This window comes from Achroia grisella, unplaced genomic scaffold (genome assembly GCF_030625045.1).
Source record: "Achroia grisella isolate CSIRO2021 unplaced genomic scaffold, CSIRO_AGI_Agris_v1 utg474, whole genome shotgun sequence".
Classification (NCBI taxonomy): Eukaryota; Metazoa; Arthropoda; class Insecta; order Lepidoptera; family Pyralidae; genus Achroia; species Achroia grisella.
Window position 1 is genome coordinate 1,415,682 of NW_026712878.1, and position 19,314 is coordinate 1,434,995.

At 33.4% G+C, this 19,314-nt stretch overlaps 2 protein-coding genes and 1 long non-coding RNA gene across 3 annotated transcripts; 1 reads left to right on the top strand and 2 right to left on the bottom strand.

Annotated features, from left to right (window-relative positions):
• Window positions 1–4,509: 4,509 nt before the first annotated feature.
• LOC131845469 (fumarylacetoacetate hydrolase domain-containing protein 2-like) lies at window positions 4,510–17,133 on the bottom strand. The gene is made up of 5 exons (XM_059194533.1): window positions 16,527–17,133; window positions 12,359–12,578; window positions 6,341–6,505; window positions 5,727–5,893; window positions 4,510–5,177 (listed from the first exon to the last, which is right to left on the bottom strand). The coding sequence occupies exons 1-5, from the start codon at window positions 16,808–16,810 to the stop codon at window positions 5,021–5,023; spliced, it is 993 nt and encodes a 330-aa protein (XP_059050516.1). The 5' UTR covers window positions 16,811–17,133; the 3' UTR covers window positions 4,510–5,020.
• On the top strand, window positions 5,124–5,963 carry LOC131845471 (uncharacterized). The gene is made up of 2 exons (XR_009357637.1): window positions 5,124–5,211; window positions 5,795–5,963. It is a non-coding gene; the product is annotated as an uncharacterized LOC131845471 (long non-coding RNA).
• Window positions 17,134–17,876: 743 nt separating the features above from the next.
• LOC131845470 (large ribosomal subunit protein bL35m) lies at window positions 17,877–19,149 on the bottom strand. The gene is made up of 2 exons (XM_059194534.1): window positions 19,068–19,149; window positions 17,877–18,917 (listed from the first exon to the last, which is right to left on the bottom strand). The coding sequence occupies exons 1-2, from the start codon at window positions 19,087–19,089 to the stop codon at window positions 18,403–18,405; spliced, it is 537 nt and encodes a 178-aa protein (XP_059050517.1). The 5' UTR covers window positions 19,090–19,149; the 3' UTR covers window positions 17,877–18,402.
• Between the last annotated feature and the right edge of the window lie 165 nt (window positions 19,150–19,314).

The window sequence follows — 19,314 nt, forward strand, 5'->3', positions numbered from 1 at the left end:
ATTTACTCAATAGTCTGCTTATCTTATCAGTCACTCCTTTAATTAATAGCAGCAAATAAATATAAAACGTAGTAAGATCCCGTGATTTTTACTAATTATACGTATATTTTAAAAAAGACGTTAATTTTTTTAAACAACAGCAGATAATGAAAAACTGAGGAGGACCTATTTTGTCTAGACTTTTTTTCTCTAGAACTTTCATTTAAAACATTTTTTCATCGAGTTAATTTGGAAGAAGCGTTTTTCTATTCTTTTTTTAATTTCTTCATCCTTTTCCCTTCAACTTAAATAAACATTTTATTTTTAATATTATTATTCATGTATTTGCCGACTTATTTTTTTATATTGCGCCAAAAATGGTCACATCATGTTTAATTTAAAATTTTACTGGAATAAAAGGAAAATACACTTAAGGATATTCGTACCTCGAATCTTAAACAGCTAGGCACACTTAAAGTGTTGGTGGTATATCAAATAAATGTAGATACAGCAGTAGATACCTATCACTTGCGAAAAGTCTAAACCAAAGTACACTATCTAATGCTCAATATTACATAGTTATATGAAATTACATTCTGCCATACTGACACGTCCTAGGGAAACCACCCCGTAAATGCTGCTTACTTAAAAAGATAATATCCCGGTTAATAGGTTAAAATCATCTACGACATTCCGGTGATAATACTCTTGCATAAAATCGACTGATGGCGGGCACAATAAAATGTTTTTAGTTCACATTGTTTATAACATCTACTAATTTTCCATTTCATAATAAACGACAGTCAACAAGTCAAGTCAGATTTGGTGTCACACAACATATTATTATAATCGTATTACAAAGGCTCTAACAGAGACACCTATCTACGTCTCGGAACAGCTTACCTACTTCAAAAGGAATTCCCCTACTTATACAAATTCTATTGGACATGCTACGTAAGCGTGTCTATTGAAGACTCACTACTAGGTAGGGAAGAAAAGTCACTACTAGGTACTGCTCACAAGTTCTAGAAAGCAACCAACAACTCAACAATATTAAATTGAACGCCGCAAGGTGTTAAGTCGCCCCCCCCCCCTTGTGTTTTATTTTTATTATTTATTTGTTTATTTTCGGAAAATCAAAGTATACATACAACCATACCATACAAACATACAACATATAAATAAAATTAAATCAGAAAGGCCTAAAATAATAAAAATAAATAAGTCACCTATCATATTGATACAATATGCATCTCAGGCATACAAATTCATACAACAAACATAGACTAGAAAATCTCTATAAATAAAATGTTTCTGGAATTGTTCAATTTGTGAAAGTTGCAAATTGCAATCTCAGAGCTGAAATCAGCTCTGAGATTATATAGGTGTATGTTTATGCTACTACCACAGATAACATAATATAACATACTACTACTTAAGATAAATTACTCAACGTTGTGCACAAAATTCCACACGTCATAAAATAAATAAACGTAGCTAATAAAATTATTATACCTATTAGGATAAAATTACCTACTTCAGGTAATTCAATAAAAATAAATAAAATGTTGCGGTTTTATAGTTAAAATTTTTTTTCTATCTTTTTTTAAAACTACTTAGATTGTCGTATGTGTCATACTACCTATTTAGAATTTTTTAATTAAACAATATTTTTCTGATCGTCTTTTATATTAGTTTTTTCCTTAGTTAAAACGAGTAGTTCATGTAAAACGTAGTAGGATCCCGTAGTTATCTTCGTCATCTTATGTAGATTTTTAGAATTATTGGGATTACATATTGACCTCAATAACTTGTCCAAAATTAATAAGTCATTATAGTACTTTTGGGAAGTGTCAGTACTTGATTATTATTCATTTTTCAAATTACACTCCACATAAATTGCGTCGCTAGGGGGACGGGGACTGTTGACCCCATTGTTAGCAATGTATGGTACATTGCTCAAGTTGACCTCCATGCGGTTTCCCCTGGAAACCATCGTGATAAATTTCTGGTGAATTTGTCGCGATGGGCTAACTGACCTGACCTCATGCTCATTTCATAATTCACCACTGGTGCCCCGCCGGCGTAAACGTTAGCACAGACGGGTGCACCATTCCATTATCATGACAAAAAAAAATTGCGTCGCTGTATTCTACGAAAAAAGGCCGACCCCTCCTTGTTCCTTTCCTCTTTATGTCTATTGGTGATGGCGTAATAGTGACGCCACCAACATCATGTGACTATGGTTCTAAACTTGAAATGTAACAAATTAGTCAACTGAGTATCTTACTTTAAGTTTGAAGCTAACAGTGCATACTCATAGGTATAAGATATATTACATCGAGAAACTCATTACCGTGACAATGAAGTCATTATGGATTTTTAATTCTAAGTATGTGAGTTGACGACACAAATATTTATATATAACAAATATTTCTCGATTTATCTTTACCTGTTACTTTGATATAGGATGAGATTGACTGATGGTTTAATTGTTTGCATTGAATAAGCTCTTGAACGAAGTGTAAAGAATATTTCAAATTCACCCTGTAGTTTCGTTCATTTTTTTACTCCGAGAAAATCCCCTGAGGAACATGGGCGATAGAATATTTTCAAAAATGTTAGAAAGAATTTATCACGATAACCGTCCTAACGTCATGCTCACCTTATCATCCTGCACTCCGCCACTCCGCCAGCATAACCAGATAGCGCAAGCTGGTGCACCATTCCATTACCATTAAAGATAATTTAAAAGGTAATAGATATCAATGAATAAGGGAATTAAGAGCGTCACTTAATGACGTGATATTCATGGCGCTCCATAAAGATTCCAACAAAGTATGAACTTGTGGTATGCCACAAGTTCATACTTGGGAATTATTGTTCCCATTAAACTGTAAAAAATGTGGGCTTGGCATGAGCTCAAATACGATAATATAACATAGGACAAATCAATCAATCATTGGCTTATCTATATATGTAGATATGTATTAAGTATGTTATTAATAAAGATATGTTGAATACGTCAATAAGGTTATAAAAAAGTTGATAACAGATACTTTATTATGTGTATCTTACTCTTATATTTATATCTATTAATATAGGTTATTATATAATTATATTTAATAAAATAAACTGCATTCTTGTATTTCTGCGCTCCCTAAGATTGGCTAGTAGAAAATGCTATTAGCATTAATCTATACATATAAATAAAATTGGAGTGTCTGGTTGTAATATTGAAATAACCGTTTTTTACTACATGCATATGCATTAAGAATAGTTTAATAATAGTAATCACCTGCTTAAATCATAAAATAAATATTTTATTTATTACTAGCTGTTCCCGCGATTTCGTCCGCGTGGAATTTAACTTTATTTTTCTAAAATAATAGTAGCCTAAGTTACTCCTTATTAGGTTCATCAGCTATCTGCCTAAAAAAGTCCCGTCAAAATCGGTCCAGCCATTTCAGAGATTAACCGGAACAAACAGGCAGACAGACGGACAAAAATTGTAAAAAAAATGTTATTTCGGTATGCATACCGTATTTATGTTTATATGCATGTAATAATAAACGGTTATTTTGAATATTACAAACAGACACTCCAATTTTATTTATATCATACATTCTCGGTATAGTTGAAAGGCCATATGATATGGGTTTTCTAAAACAGTATACATACACATATAGTATTTTATAAACTAGTAACAGGACGGCCTCGGTGGTCTATCGATTTAGCACATCGCTTTACTTCCGATGATCGCGGGTTCAATTCCTTGCAGCATGCATATTTGTATTAGAGTATGATAGTTTGTATCAGTCTGGGGTGTTTTCTACGTATATTATGTATGTATTTAAAAAAAAAATGTCTAAGTATTTATATCAGTTGTCTAGTACCCATAACACAAGCTCTGCTTACCGTGGGACTAGATGGCGCTGTGTTAATTGTCCGGTGTAATTTATATTTAGCGTCCAAAGTGGTTTGTGGAATAATAAGCAGGAAAATAAGATAACATATATTTATTTTCAACATCGATAAAGAATATAAAAAGTCATTTTGCTAGACATTTTAAAGTTAATATATCTATACTAGCTTTTGCTCGGGGCTTCGCTCGCGTTAATTTATCCCTTTAGGGATGGAATTTATCAAAATCCTTTCTTAGTAGACGTAGGCATACGTCATAGTATCTTTACGCATGCAAAATCTCAGCCAGATCGGTTTAAAATTGACAAAATTTCATACAAACTTTCATCCCCTTGGGGGTAGAATTAATCAAAATCCTTTCTTAGCGGATGCCTACGTGATAACATCTACCTGCATGCCAAATTTCAGCCCAATCCGTCCAGTGGTTTGAGCTGTGCGTTGATAGATCACTACCTCAGTCACCTTTGAGTTATATATATTTAAATTTATTTTAGTACCGATAATAAAATTAAATTCATTGAATGATGTATTACAACACATGTAGTACTACTTAGTAGTCCTTATTAATAAATAATTTTCTAGTTGAACCAACTGTTTACATCAAACTATTATGAACACAGTTTTATCTAGTAGATAAGCAATAGTTTGAATTTAAAATTTCGAAGAATTGTAATTAATTAAATTGCTTATCTAGAAGATATTATAAATGCGAAAGCAACTCTATGTGTTATGTTTTTATGTCTGAACTGATTACCGATTTAAATGAACTTTGGTACACAGGTAGTAGTCTAGAGCCTGAGAAAGGACGTAGGTTACATAACATAGGTTATATTGTAGAAATAGGGATTGTAATGGGGTTGAAAGGGGCGATGAAAGGATTTAGCCTAAATAATTATAAATGCTACACAAAGTTACTACTCTACGAAGGCGAAGATGCAGGCATAGCTAGTAACTAATAGAATAGATATATAAAAAAACCGACCAGTCTATAAAAATATCTGGTTACACATGTATATATCCAATTCAATCAAATGGTTAATATAATACAAATATGTTGTTTAGTGCAACTGCACTTAATATGCCCTGTACATAATGTAATGTTAAAACAAACATATAATTAAAACTTCTCAATCCTAGTTTCCAGCACTCCAATATTCTGTATCTCACTGAGGATGACGTCACCCGGCTTGAGGTACTCTGGAGGGCTTCGGTACATGCCCACTCCGCCAGGAGTACCAGTGAGAAGTATGTCACCAGGGAGGAGAGTCATTACCCTGGAAAATGGCAGTTTTTAAATAAAACATATAGGTTTGTGATCGAGATATTCAGTGGATATACAACAGTTGCATGACTTAACTGTTACTGAGCTACATTTTTTTTAATATATGTATATAATTAACTATTACGATTATACTTTTTATTTCACAATCAATGTGCCTAATACTTGTTAATTTTATTATAAGCAGAATTGTAACAGTTCATTATTAAGACAAATCAGGATGATGATTAATTATATATAGTAAAAAAAAATACTATAGTAACAGGAGAAAGTAGTAACATTTGTAGTGATAGTAAAAGGCGTGATACGTGGCCTGTAAGCTGACAGGTCAGGTTTGTCAATTCATAAAAAAAGTTTTTTTTAACTATTCGAATGCTATTGACCACTGCTGGCATTTACATCTCCACGGAACGACAGCGGCGAGTGCAGATGGGACTTCAAACCTGCTAAAAGACTTGTGGAGTGACTGAATAGCCAACTTCTGCCTGATAGATACGACTTTAGTCTGTGGGCACCACTAGGCAGAAAAAATAAGATAACTTACGATGTTAATCGTTCAATGACGTCAGGTATTTTGTGCACTAGCTGATTGGTATTGCTGGTCTGTTTCAGTACGCCGTTCACGCTGCACTTGATGTCCAGGTTCTGAGGATCGCCTATTTCGTCGCTAGTTACGATGCAAGGACCAATCGGGCAGAAAGTATCCATCGACTGAAAGCAATAAATTATAATTAATACTTCTGCGTTTATATTCTTTTTCATTAAACGATATATTACATAATTCATTCATTTCTATATAATTTAGACTATATGTTGAACCTTTCTAATAATAATAATAACCCAGTATAATTCACACAGTGCCATCTAATTCCAAAGTAAATAGAGCCTGTACTGCTGCGACTAAACAACTTATACAAATACTTAACTAAATATATAGAGAACATACAAACTAATACAAACAGGCATACTCTTGAAAACAATTCGTACGAGAAATTGAAATTGGGAATTTTAGGAAAGAAAAAATTAAGAAAGTTTTGCATTTCATTAGAAAAGTTAATCGATATGTTAAGATAGGTAGGTCAATATTTGTAATGATATTGACCTCTCTAAAAGTGAGTCTCTAGAGATTTGTAATTTTTTAAATTAATTTATAATCACCTTGCCAAGTAGAAACTGGCCGCCATTTTTTTCTTTCTGCCAATCCCTGGCACTCACGTCCTGTGCAACTGTGTAGCCCAACACATAGTCATAAGCGTCGGCTGCTTTAACAAAGCTCGCCTTCTTACCGATCACAACAGTCAGTTCTACTTCCCAGTCTACTTTCTGAAAAGAATATGAAACAATAACAGTATTATAATTTTTTTATTTAAAAATGAATGAAATACTGAGTGCGGGGCGAAACTGCAAAAGACAACCCCGCACCCGCTCTGTAATAGTCCCTATGGGCAAGTAGAAACATTTTTTTTAAATAAAAAGAGAAAGAACTTGACATTCCATAGATTCACCGAGCAGGTGCTACGTGTACCAGAGAGGTAAACTCCGAGCAGTTCCCGGGACTTGTGCACCGGTTGTAGGTTTAAGTGTTGGTGTAAGTCGGGGGGGCTTACCGACTTACACCAACACGTACCTTCACCACTCGTGTTTCTCTCACTACACAGCCAAATCTAATAATAGAATTTACTGCAGTTCTAGACTAGCCAAAATCTTTTAGAAGATTGTAGAGATTTCATTGCTGTACCTCTCGCTCCCACTTCGAGCGCATATACATGTACCTATGTTAACAACATACTACTGTTCGTTAATTCGTTTATTAGTTCGAAATATTTATTTGTTTTTATAGCATGGTTTTTATTATTATTATTCATGGACAATAATATTATAAAAAAACAAGCCTCATGTCACGACATTTATGGTATATGCTGATTAGGGTTCATGATTTCTCGAGCTTTTCAATTTCTCGGGTCTCGAGAATTCTCGAGGTCAATTTCTCGGGTCTTCTCGGGTTGTCGAGAAATTTACATTTACGTACGTTTTCTCATATTATTTGGTTCCAATAACTCAAAAAATTCAGTGGTTTTCCTCTCAAATAAAACTTTTATTGAGTATATTTAAAAACATTAATATTATGAATAAATTAATTTTTTTTTAAATAGAGAAATAATATTAGGTCCTTACATATGAAATTGGCGTTTTGTCGTACTGGCCACTTGGATCTCAAATATCTCCTCTTTGGTTAGGAATTCCATTTCCAAATTTATACAGCTATTCACTTTGGGTCACTCACAGCATACAAAATGAAAAAACTTAAAATATCGCGTTATTTACGAGTACGAGTTCCGCTGTAGCACCAGTGCTACACGGTGCTAAACGGCTCGAAGTATTAATGATGTGTACGGCAGTGGTGTCGCAAAAGAAAACACGTGCATTTTTGGTTCCAACGTTTTCGTTCTGGAAATTTCGACCTGCAAAGCAATCTCCGTGGGCGACCGGAATCCAAGGTTGATAATGAAGAATTGAAGGCTATTGTGGAAGCGGATCCATCGCAAACCCATACGAGTTAGCTGCAGGCTCCGGTGTTAGTGACAAAACTGTTTTAATCCTTTAGCAAATTGGGAAGGTGAAAAAGCTTGAAAAGTGGGTCCCTCATGAATTCAATGGAGTGAATCGACAAACGCGCGTAGCCTGCTGCGTTACATTAATCAACTGGCATAATAATGAAGGGATTACAAATCAAATCATTTTCTGTGATGGACAGTGGATATCGTACGATAATCAGAAACGCTCATTGCAATGGCTAAACCTTGGCGAACCAACCAAATCCTGCCCCAAGCGAAAATTGGCTCAAAAAATGTTACTTGTGAACGTTTGGTGGACTATTTCCGGTGTTGTTCACTTCAGCTTTCTTAAATCTGGCCAGACGATTACGGCAAATGTGTATTGTCAGCAATTGAGAAATCATAATGGAAAAGCTAGCTGCTAAACAACCGAGGCTGGTCAATCGCCAAGAACGCTTGACCACATACTGCACAACAGACAGTTACCAAATTAGAAGAGCTTCAATTGGAATGTCTAAGACAACCACCGTACTTCCCGGACCTTGCTCCAACAGATTACCATTTTTTTCGAAATTTGGATAACTTCTTGCAAGGGAAAAAATTAAACTCCGATGGGGCAGTCCAAAGTACAAAAACAAAAGGCAAAAGTGCATAAATAGAAATGGTTTTAAAATTTATTAAAAAATTAATAGAAATACTTTGCTTAAATTAATATATTATATTTTGAAAAAAATACTTCAGGTTATTCCCTTACAAAACGCCAATTTCAATTTTTTAGGACCTAATTATTCAGACTTATATTTATAACTAGCTGTACCCGCGACTTCGTCCGCGTGGAATTATACTTAATTTTTTTACAATAAAATAATGTTTCTAAAATATAAGTAGCCTAAGTTACTCCCTATTACATCAGCTACTGCCAAAAAAAGTCCCGTTAAAATCGATTCAGACGTTTCAGAGATTAGCCGGAACAAACAGATCGATAGACAGACAGACAAAAATTTTAAAAAGTAGTTTTTGGGTGTATGTTCCGTATTTATATTCATATGCATGCAGTAAAAACCGGTTATTTCAATATTACAAACATACACTCCAATTTTATTTATATATGTATAGATGACACCACCATTTTTGGCTGCTTATTTAAAAAAAAAACAACGTAAACAAAAATAACTCTACAAAATAAAAAAATAACATGAAAGAAAACAAAAAAGTTAATATCTTAAATTATTGCGCCGCCACGCAACAAAACAAAGCGCAATTTAATTTCTATATAGGTATATGATTTCTCGAGTTCTCGACTTTTCTCGAGCTTGATTTCCCGGGAACAAAACCCATGAATTTCCCGGGAATTCTCGAACCGAGAATTCCCGGGAATGAACCCTAATGCTGATAATGTAGCTATATCTATATTAGATTTTTTTTTATAATTTATCCATCACAATCAAATATTGTATGTACTTATAAATACAGATTATGAAGAATGCCTACAGAATAAAAAACATAGTGTCACTACTAATGTAGCAGATGGGGCTACATTGTCAACTAATTGGTTATGGTAATTGCGTAAGATTCTATAATAAACTGCCAGAGTCTACGCTAAATCTTACAGAGAGGCAATTCAAATCTTATATTAAACAAATGTTATGTAAAAAAGCCTATTATAAGATAGATGAATTTATAGATGATAGCAATATATAGCAAGAATAAGTTTATTTGCGGACAACGTTATAATTTTAATTTTCATACTGCTTTCTTGATATATGATAGCGTAGCGGCTTTTGTATTGATTGCCGCATGCATCCTTTTGTAAAGTGCGAATACTGTAACTACCATATAGTAATTTTTGTAGCTGTGACGTGGTCGTGTGGAATGAGTAGTCATGCTCACTAAAATGTCCAGACGTGTGGCGGCGTGGTGGGGCCGGGTCAATGGGCTCCCTAAAATATGGTCGAGCGCAGTGATGGCTGGCTCATCCGTCATACTCGTGAACGAGTGCTGCTTGTAGGGACTGGTCTGCTCTTATCACTACGACTGATTTAATCTTATTGCATGATTATATTTGACCCAAAAAATTAGTGCTTGTTGGTAGTTTGTATTCACACGTTTCGACTTGTAAATGTAAACTTACAAGGATTATTTAAAAGAGCAACACACAAGTTTCTTGCTCGTTCTTCTTGTGATGAGACAGCTTTCCGAACGAGTGGTAGATAAAAAACAAATTGTTATGACTATTCAAAAGTGCTTAAATTAAGTTTATTTGAATAAATGATTTTCTATTCTATTCTATTCTAACTGTCCATTGTCAACTGTAACTTAACAGTTGACAATGGCTCTGACTAAGCCATTGTCAACTGTTGATGTTGTGGTCAACGCAAAACTTAACATACACATATATCGCTCAGTATAATGAATACCGTGTTTATGAGGCCCGCTTACCATCGTCTCTCGGATTAGTTTTTGGTTTCATATCGGTGTTTCCTTCGCCGGAGAGTTAGTTAGTCAGAAATACAAATTTCTTGGCGTCAGCTAGATTTGAACTCACGACGTCTTGAATATAATTCAGAGTATTAAACTTACGCTACTTCGGTTTCAAAATAATAACTTTAATAGTCTGTAAATTTTGAAAGGGTTGCACTAATATTATCGATGTCTAAACATTGTTTGTAGAGTTTGTCTTTTTTGCTTCGCTAATCTCAGAAATGAATTAAGCGATTTGAATGCGGTGCTAGACATATGTTTTTAGCAAACATCCCGTACCATATAGTGTCGTGTTCAATAGAATACATTATTATTATTAATGATAATAATGTATTGTATTGAACACGGATGTTTGTTACTCTTTCACGCAAAATCTACTACCGGATTTTGATGAAACTTTACAGTAATATAGCTTATACATCAGAATAATGTATAAGCGTATGTGACGCTATAAATTTCATGCGGGTGAAAGCGCGATTACAGTTAGTAAGCTATTAATTATTGTTAATTCAAATTCGCGGTACAAAATTGCGTATTATATTTCATTTGAGAATTTATTACTACATAATATACTAATCTCAGGAAAATTCACACAGTCCCATCTAGTCCCAAGTTATGGTAGCTAAAGATTGTGTTATGGGTACCTACTAGATAACTGATACAAATACATAAATACATATTTGTTTCGCAAATACATACATATTATACACAGACCGATACAAAAAATCATACTCATGAATACAAATGTTTTTGGCGTGCCAGGAACCGCGACCATCGGAAGTAAGGCGATTTGCTAATCCATAGACCACAGAGGCCGTCTAACTAAATACTTAAGTATTGCTAAATAAATACTTCGCTACAATAATAAAAAAAATATCTTTCAATTTAGACCATATGAGACGCAATGCGGCAAAATTTACAAGAAAACCGCAAGCCCACCGAGGCCGTCTTACTAAATACATAAATAAATACTTGGTTATGATAATAAAAAAATATCTTTTAATTTAAACCATATGAGATGCAATGCGGCAAAAAATTACAAGAAATGGTTACGCGACTTATCTGGGCAAACATAGCACGACACTTACTCACGGTATATGTATCAAGGCCCGGAAAAACCATTCCAGACTAAAGAGTGAAAGATATATGGTAGGTACATTCCATCGACTGATTAGTGAGAGAATATATGGTATAGGAATGAGGATATTATTAATATTGCTATGTATTTATTTTATTGCTATCCGATTTTTTATAAAATAGATTAGTAATCGCTCAGAATAAGGAGGGCCAATTGAATGCCTTTCCAATTACGTAAAAACATGGACCCGAGTTCCCAGCGGCCTGAGAGGACCCAGTAATAGCAGTAGTGTAGGTTCTAGTTCGACCAAGGGTGCGAAGAATTCCTGGGTGTATGCAAGCTGCCTGATGACGACTACATGTCGTCTATCCACCCACGCTGTATGAATTACGATCAATTTGTTTCAATAATTGACCCCAATTTGTGTCGCTGAGGTCAGAGCGGACCTCTGTGATTCACGCAACATTTTGACCCCATCCGTTTAATTTACAAGAGACCTGTGTTCAATTGGTGCATTCTTCAACTAGTATAAACTCCTTTGTTTGTTTGTGACACTTGATTCCTATACATAAAAACTTATATAATATCCTAGTTATCATACTGATATGGTCGAGCGCAATGATGGCTGGATCATCCGCCATACTCGTGAAAGAGTGGTGCTTGGACTGGTCTGCTCTAACCCTACTACTGATATACTCTTATTGAGTTGCTCAACCAGTTGGTTGTTATATTTTCTCTATTTCAATATTTTATTTAATTAGTGCTAATTGGTAGTTTGTATTCACACACATCAACTTAAAAATGTAAAGTAACAATAAAATTATTTAAAATATCAACACACATGTTTCTTGTTCGTTCTTGTTGTGATGAGACAGCGTTCCTAATGAGCGGTAGATTAAAAAAAAATGTGAACCATTCAAAAGTGCTAAAAATTTTATTAAAATAAACTGGCATTGAAGCCAGTTTATTTTAATAAAGGATTATCTATTCTACCTCAAGAAAACATATGAAGTAACTTGATGCATCGTGCCCAATTGCAATGAAGAATTAAGTTACATTTACCTTAGTAACATCAGTTCTTAGTCTCACTGGATCATTGGGTCCGACAATAACGCTAGGGAACTTGTTAAAGATCATTGGCACAGCTGGCGGAGTCAAGTTCTGTTCTACGCAATGATCGTTGTAATTCAGTCCAATGCATAGTACTTTATCTATACCGTGGATTGGAGCCGCCAACGTCACAGTTGATAGAGGTACTGAAGCCGGGTTTGTTGATTTCAATCTAAAACGACAGAACATACAAATTTTATTCACAGCGCTGTCCGCATGCAATAAGATGGGCCGTATGCTAGATTTCCAACATTGTAGTATAACAAAATAAAGTAGATAGCAGTAAAAATGGACGTATATTTAAATACTGTCAAATACCTATTATTTTAAGTATCCATCTTACAAATAAACGCGAATGTTTGTGAGTATGGATGGATATTTGTTACGTTTTCATGCAAAAACTACTCAACTGATTTTGACGGAACTTTACAGTAATATAGTTTATATATCAGAATAATACATAGGCTATAATTTTAAGAGATATGTGAATTGGGTATCAAGTAACTGTGATGCAGACGAAGTTGCACGGCCCAGCTAATTATAAATATATAAAAAAAAAACTTAACTAAAATCTTTCCTCTTTTATAAAGACGAAGAGTACCTAGTATCAAACGAAATAGCAACCTGGTATTGCTTCGCACATGTATTTTTAGTTGGTGACAATGGAAAAGTAGCTACGATTGATAACTCTAGAGAATGAGCATGAAGTTAGGTCATTTAACCTACCGTGGCAATTCAATAAAAATTAAAAACATCGTCTTCAAAAGGGGACCGCGTGCATGTCGACCTAACACGACTAACAGTGGGTTATAGGTATAAATAATTGTGGGATCTACAAATTTTTAAAAAGAAATTATAAACAAAATATTATTAATTTATAATGTCACCTCAATAGATAATTTAATACATATGCCTATTAAAACTGTCATCGGTTTTATATACTCATCATTTTCCGAAGTACATTTTGTACGAAATGTGTGTGTTTCTGAACCCCGATTCCAGACACAAACAGCTTGCTTTATAAGCAATGGTTCTATGAAAAAGTAAGGAAAAGCCAGTAAAATTACAGAATAGGAAGACGTAGCTTAGTGGTCTTGTTTGGCAATATGCGAGATATAATACAGGAATCACGACACGATGTTGCCATTTATAAACTATGTTGGCCATCAGCTTGTTTGCAATTTTAATTACATAATCGATGTATTTTTTAAGATGAGCAGGACGTCAGGTCAGTTAGCCCATCATGATAAGTTTACCAGGAATTTATCACAATGTTGTCCAGAGGGGACCGCGTGGAGGTCAACCTGACATTGCACATTGTCAAATGTCAAATGGGGCCATCACTCAACATTACTAACAATTCCCTTCCCGCCTATAAACAATGTCCTTGATTCGTTCCCTGGTCGACTCTTACAACATTTTGGGAGTGCAAAGGAATGTCGTTCACCATATACTGATGCAGATAAAATCCCTTGACAGCGTTCCGTCTCCTTCATACTCTGGTGATCATACTCTCATCATCATCATATTCAGGTCTATACTTATTACTTTGTAGATTTTTAATAGGTTATAATGAAATGGTTTTCCAGCCTGCGCTAATGGTATACCCTAGGGGGGAAGGAGATTGTTAGTTATGTGGACTGTTGACCCATTGCCATCAATGTAATATGCTAGGTAAACCCCCACGCAGTTACCCCTTGGAAACTATCGTGATAAATTCCTGGTGAATTTTCCACGATGAGCTAACTGACTTGACATCATATTTATCTTATCATCCTCACTGGCGCCAGTCAGCATACAAATATAGTACAGGCGGGAGCATCATTCCATTATAATATATTAAAAATATTAGTGAACAATGTATTTAAGGATCAATTTCAAGCAAATTAATATTTTTATTATCCACTAAATACCTTATCTATCAAACACATTAGCAGAAATCGATAATGGGAAATTGAATTTTAATTCGCCTTTCATTATTTCTTATGCTTATTAATTGATATAGATATTATTTTTATAACTAATATTTATACAGTACTTTAATGAATAATATCTGTTTGTCTTCTATGGATCGCAGTTCAATCATATCACTTGATATCAAATCAAAGGATTTTTTTTCATGTAGATAGTAATAACATCAGGACATGAATTGACCTGCGCACAACGCCATCTAGTCCTAAATTAAGCTAGCTAGAGCTTGTGTTATGAGTACTAGACAACTGAATGCATAGACATATTTTTTTTTCGTAAATACATACATATTATAGAAAACACCCCCAATGTTACAAACAAAGCTTACGAATACAAATGTTTAAACCGTGCGAGGAATCGAACCGGCATCCGTTCTGACGGTTGCGGTTTCGATTCCTGGTTGTAGAGTAAGTTGTCGTTGTAAAGTGATATTGTAAAAAGCTAGACCCCCAAGGCTGTTCATTCACAAGAGCTAATCCTATCATATTTAAAAAATAAAAAGAAAGAGAGAAGAAGAAATTCAGTTAAGTTTCTAGTCAATATTTCTCAATTAAATCTGTATAATGAACTGAATGGTAGGGAAAAAATATTATTAGAAAAAACTTACTACATTCATAAGCAAATAAAATTTACTAAAATACATTACTTAATAAAAATGATACCTTAAATCTTAATAGCAAAATATATACAAATAGTATTACATCTTTATTATACTAATATTATAAACACAAAAATGTTGCAATAAAACAAAATGAATGAACTCATATCTATGAACATAACAACTAATCTAATCAGTACAGTATTAAATAATAGTATTACTTAATTTTTTACCTTAGATTTTTGTAATATTTTTGATATAATAATACCTTTGATAACAAAAAGATTTATTGCATAATAATTAAAACAGTTCATTGAACTGCACTGTCCGAAATTTATTTTACAAAATTAACAGTCAATTTCCTGTTTCTTGAACCAATTTGTATGGGCCAAAAATGCCCTAAACACTTTTAGGTAACTAACAATTCAGTTAATTTAACTCCTAGGCACACACTAGTATTACCAATAAAAGTATAAAAGAAATTGTACAACAGGGTCCAATTCTGTGCAGGATTAAATTTTAAGAACTATTACTGTAATTATATTAGTTATTATTTACTAGTATTTATACTATTACTTTGGTATCCTTTTGATGATTAAACACTAAAGAAATATCATACACAGCTATAATTTATCTGTACAATATTGTCTACAGATACATCATTACTTATAGGTATATTCTGTTTACATGTATTTTATAACTATAATACTGTAACACATATTACTATGTATTATTGTATTTGGATCATAGAGCAAATTTTATTTAGTAATATTATTGGTAAATATTACTAATTGGCATAGGACAATTCAATGTGATCAGTAACATGTAAATTTCATCATTAATTTTCCAACAATAAATAAAATAAAATATCTATAGACATTTCTTAGTAAACTATTGAATGACTGACTTGCAAGACCTTCTCTAACTTACATGTAAAATAAAAGATCATAATTCAATGATTTTTATTGCATTTGAACATAACACATACAGCGTGATGGTCACCCACTAGGGCAGAACATTGACTTTGAATCAGGGCTATACCAAAACTGTCAATTTATATAACACTTGCCAGTTACTCACAATGTGATCAGATTTTAAAGATGTGAAGTAAATGTGTATCCACCCTTAGGATGGTATCTACTTTTCAGGGATGTTAGGGAGCTCTGTAACCATAATCGAAACTATCGGTGATCCAATATAATAAAATATTCATGACCGTAACCAAATCTGAAATGAAAGTTTCGGATAATATCGGATAGGGGTAGAGCCTAATTGAGACATGTTATGTAAACATTTTATTAGCTATTTGTATTTTATTTTTGAAATTCCTTCAAAAATAATATCCTTATCCGAAATTATCTGAAACTAACGGACAATCCCAAATAATTTCACATCCACACTTGTGGGCATGTCACTAAAAATGCAAAATCACGATGTTTCTTGGAAAGTTATGAAGGTACTATATTATCAATAATCAGGTGATAAATTTATGATAGACTGATAAGTATGTTGCAAATGATTTATGTATTTAATATACAATAATATACTAACTTTTGAACTCTTTCTATGGCTCCATTCTTTATAATACCCAACAAAGAAGTTGGGAGAGATGAATTCACATTATTTATGTCCACAACATTGTTCCCTTCAAGATAACCAACGCGTACCTCTTCCGGTTTGTTTTTATACGTAAACTGTACAAATTTCATATTTCTATTATGTGTTGCCGAGAAATACCTTACTGCACTAGATTTGTATAGGCTACTGACAGATTCTTTACTTAAATAAAGTGTTTCCAGGCGTGATATCGCGCGTCCAACTAAAAGAGCACTCATTTTCAACACGATAATTGAAGATAAAAACGTCAGATTGTGATGAAATTACGTAAACAATTTATTCACTAGTTACATAACAGAGAGACACTATTGTTACGTTTTGTGTTACTAACGTTTGTCGGGAAAATATCGACACGAATTGGACTCGGAGATTTTATAGGTTAATTTATTCAAAACATAATAAAATTCTTTACGATTCTTATCAATCACTTGTAGTCTGGTTTCTTTAAAGTAATTTGCTTTTTAGATATATTTTATAATTTCATTAGAACTTTTAAGAAATAGTTATTTAATAAAGTCAATAACACAAGAGAAGACAGGTACCTATAAAAAAATACATATGTAAACAAATAAAACAACGGCACCCCGGACAGATTGTGGGTGGGCACAGATTATATAGCAGTTTTTATTCGTTCCAAAATTTTAACGATTGTAGATTTAGCACATCGTAGACATTTATCAACATACCTAGGTCAAGAATTATTGGAATTGCGATTACTAAGATATTTGTATTTGTATCACAAGATATTTAACTACTTAATATACAAATATTAAGTAGTTAAATAGCAAGTTACACAGACTAAAATAGCAAAAAAAAAAACAACATTCATACCATTTAAAATTAAGTTATAAATGATTGCATATTATAGAATAACGACTTACGACGAATTACTTCAAATGATTATTTTCTTCCTGACTTTATCTCATAATCGTTTTGATTGGTGTAATTATGTTGCTTCATAAACGTAACATGTAAAATTACACCATTGATCTTCCTAAAATAAATACAACTAGTTAAGGTAGCAACTTATATATAATACTTTGCGCCAGCTGCCTGAAGTCAAGCATACTTGGCAATATTTCTCTTAGTAAATAAAAAGGACAATGTATGTAAGGAATAAAAGGTCATAGGTAGGTAGTATTAATAAAAAAAGAGGAGACAATTCAGTATTGGAGTATATATTGATTACTGTTGGATCTGCAGTAACTAGAGACAAGGCTGGCAGTGTTAATGGTTAGATTAGGTTCTAGTGTGTTAGCCATAGGAGTGGAGCAGAGGAGGGGATGGACACAGCGATCAGGAGGCAAGGGCGGCCCAAGCCGCCCCTAGTGGGCCACCGCCGTCGGAGTGGCGGTAGACTAAAATTCGACCCCGCGACTCCGGCACATGGCGTTGGATGAGGGACATCTTAGAGTTTTTAGTGAGTAGGAATCTCACAGTAAAAAAAAAAGGTTCTAGTGTGTTAATGTTAGGTTCTCTCTGTTACTATAATAGGGCACCCCCCACACCTAAAATGTCCCTGTATAAAGACATGAGGGTAGTAATAATGATCATTGCTCTAGGCATACATTTATTTCCAAATCTGCCTATTGTAAAAATTAATTTGTTATAATTTAAGTAAAGTTAATGCATTTAAAATAGGTATTATGTGGCATATCTGAATAAATTCTATAACCTTGTATACTATATTTTAATCATCACTAAAGCTTAAAAAGACAAAACAATAATTGATATAAATTAAATTGAAAGTAATTATTTACTACTAACATTTAAATTTGTTTATTAAACTAATTTGACAGGCAAATCTATTTCAATCTCTAATTAAGGGCTTTTTCCGTGTAAATGCATATTCTTCTCTTGAATGATATGGTGTGTAGGGGTCATCAACATAATATTTGGGACGTTTCCAAAATTTAGTAACCATTTTATCTAGTAGTGTATTCTGTGTGGCATTACAGAGAACATGCTGACGGAGACGCCGCTTTTGTGCACTAGATTTTTTCCACAGTCTCTTCTTTCTGCCGGCTTTAGTTCTTATCCAACCACCCCAGTGTAAACGGAAGAATCTGTGTATTACAGCCTTAACTGTTTTCCTTTTGCCCTTTTTCAAACTAAACTTTGTAACAGATCTTGTTGGAATTATCATATTGCTACATATTGTCAATACATGCTGGTTAGATGACAGATGTCCACTGGTAATGTTCAAACTCGGCAATTGTGGTGTTAGGTTAATTTTGTTGGTGGTACATAAATTTCTAAAATTGTTTGCAATGATACTGGCAGTATTGCAATAGGGAATCGTGAGAGGTCTTATATTCCGTACAACTGAAAAAGAAAAAAATTGGTAACCTCAAATTCAAGTCGTCGCAAATACACCATTACGCAATATAATCGAAACTACTACATAATCATTTTCGTTGTCACTGAAAATATACGTTTTAAGAATGTTTTAGTAAAAAAATTTGGAATATTTACCACAAAATACAGAACGAAACATTATAAAAACAAAAATCTAAGTAATTAATTAGTTTTTTTCTTGCACTGCAATTTTCACGGCGCTGGATGTTCAGTCAATTTTTTACGGTGTTACCATTATTCATTTAGTTTTGCTTATTTGTACTATATAAGGCCTAAAACCTTAGCTTTCTTTAATTTTCTGTTATATATGAGACGTAATAAGGCGATATACAAAGATTATAGGGTTTGAAAAATAATGTCATGG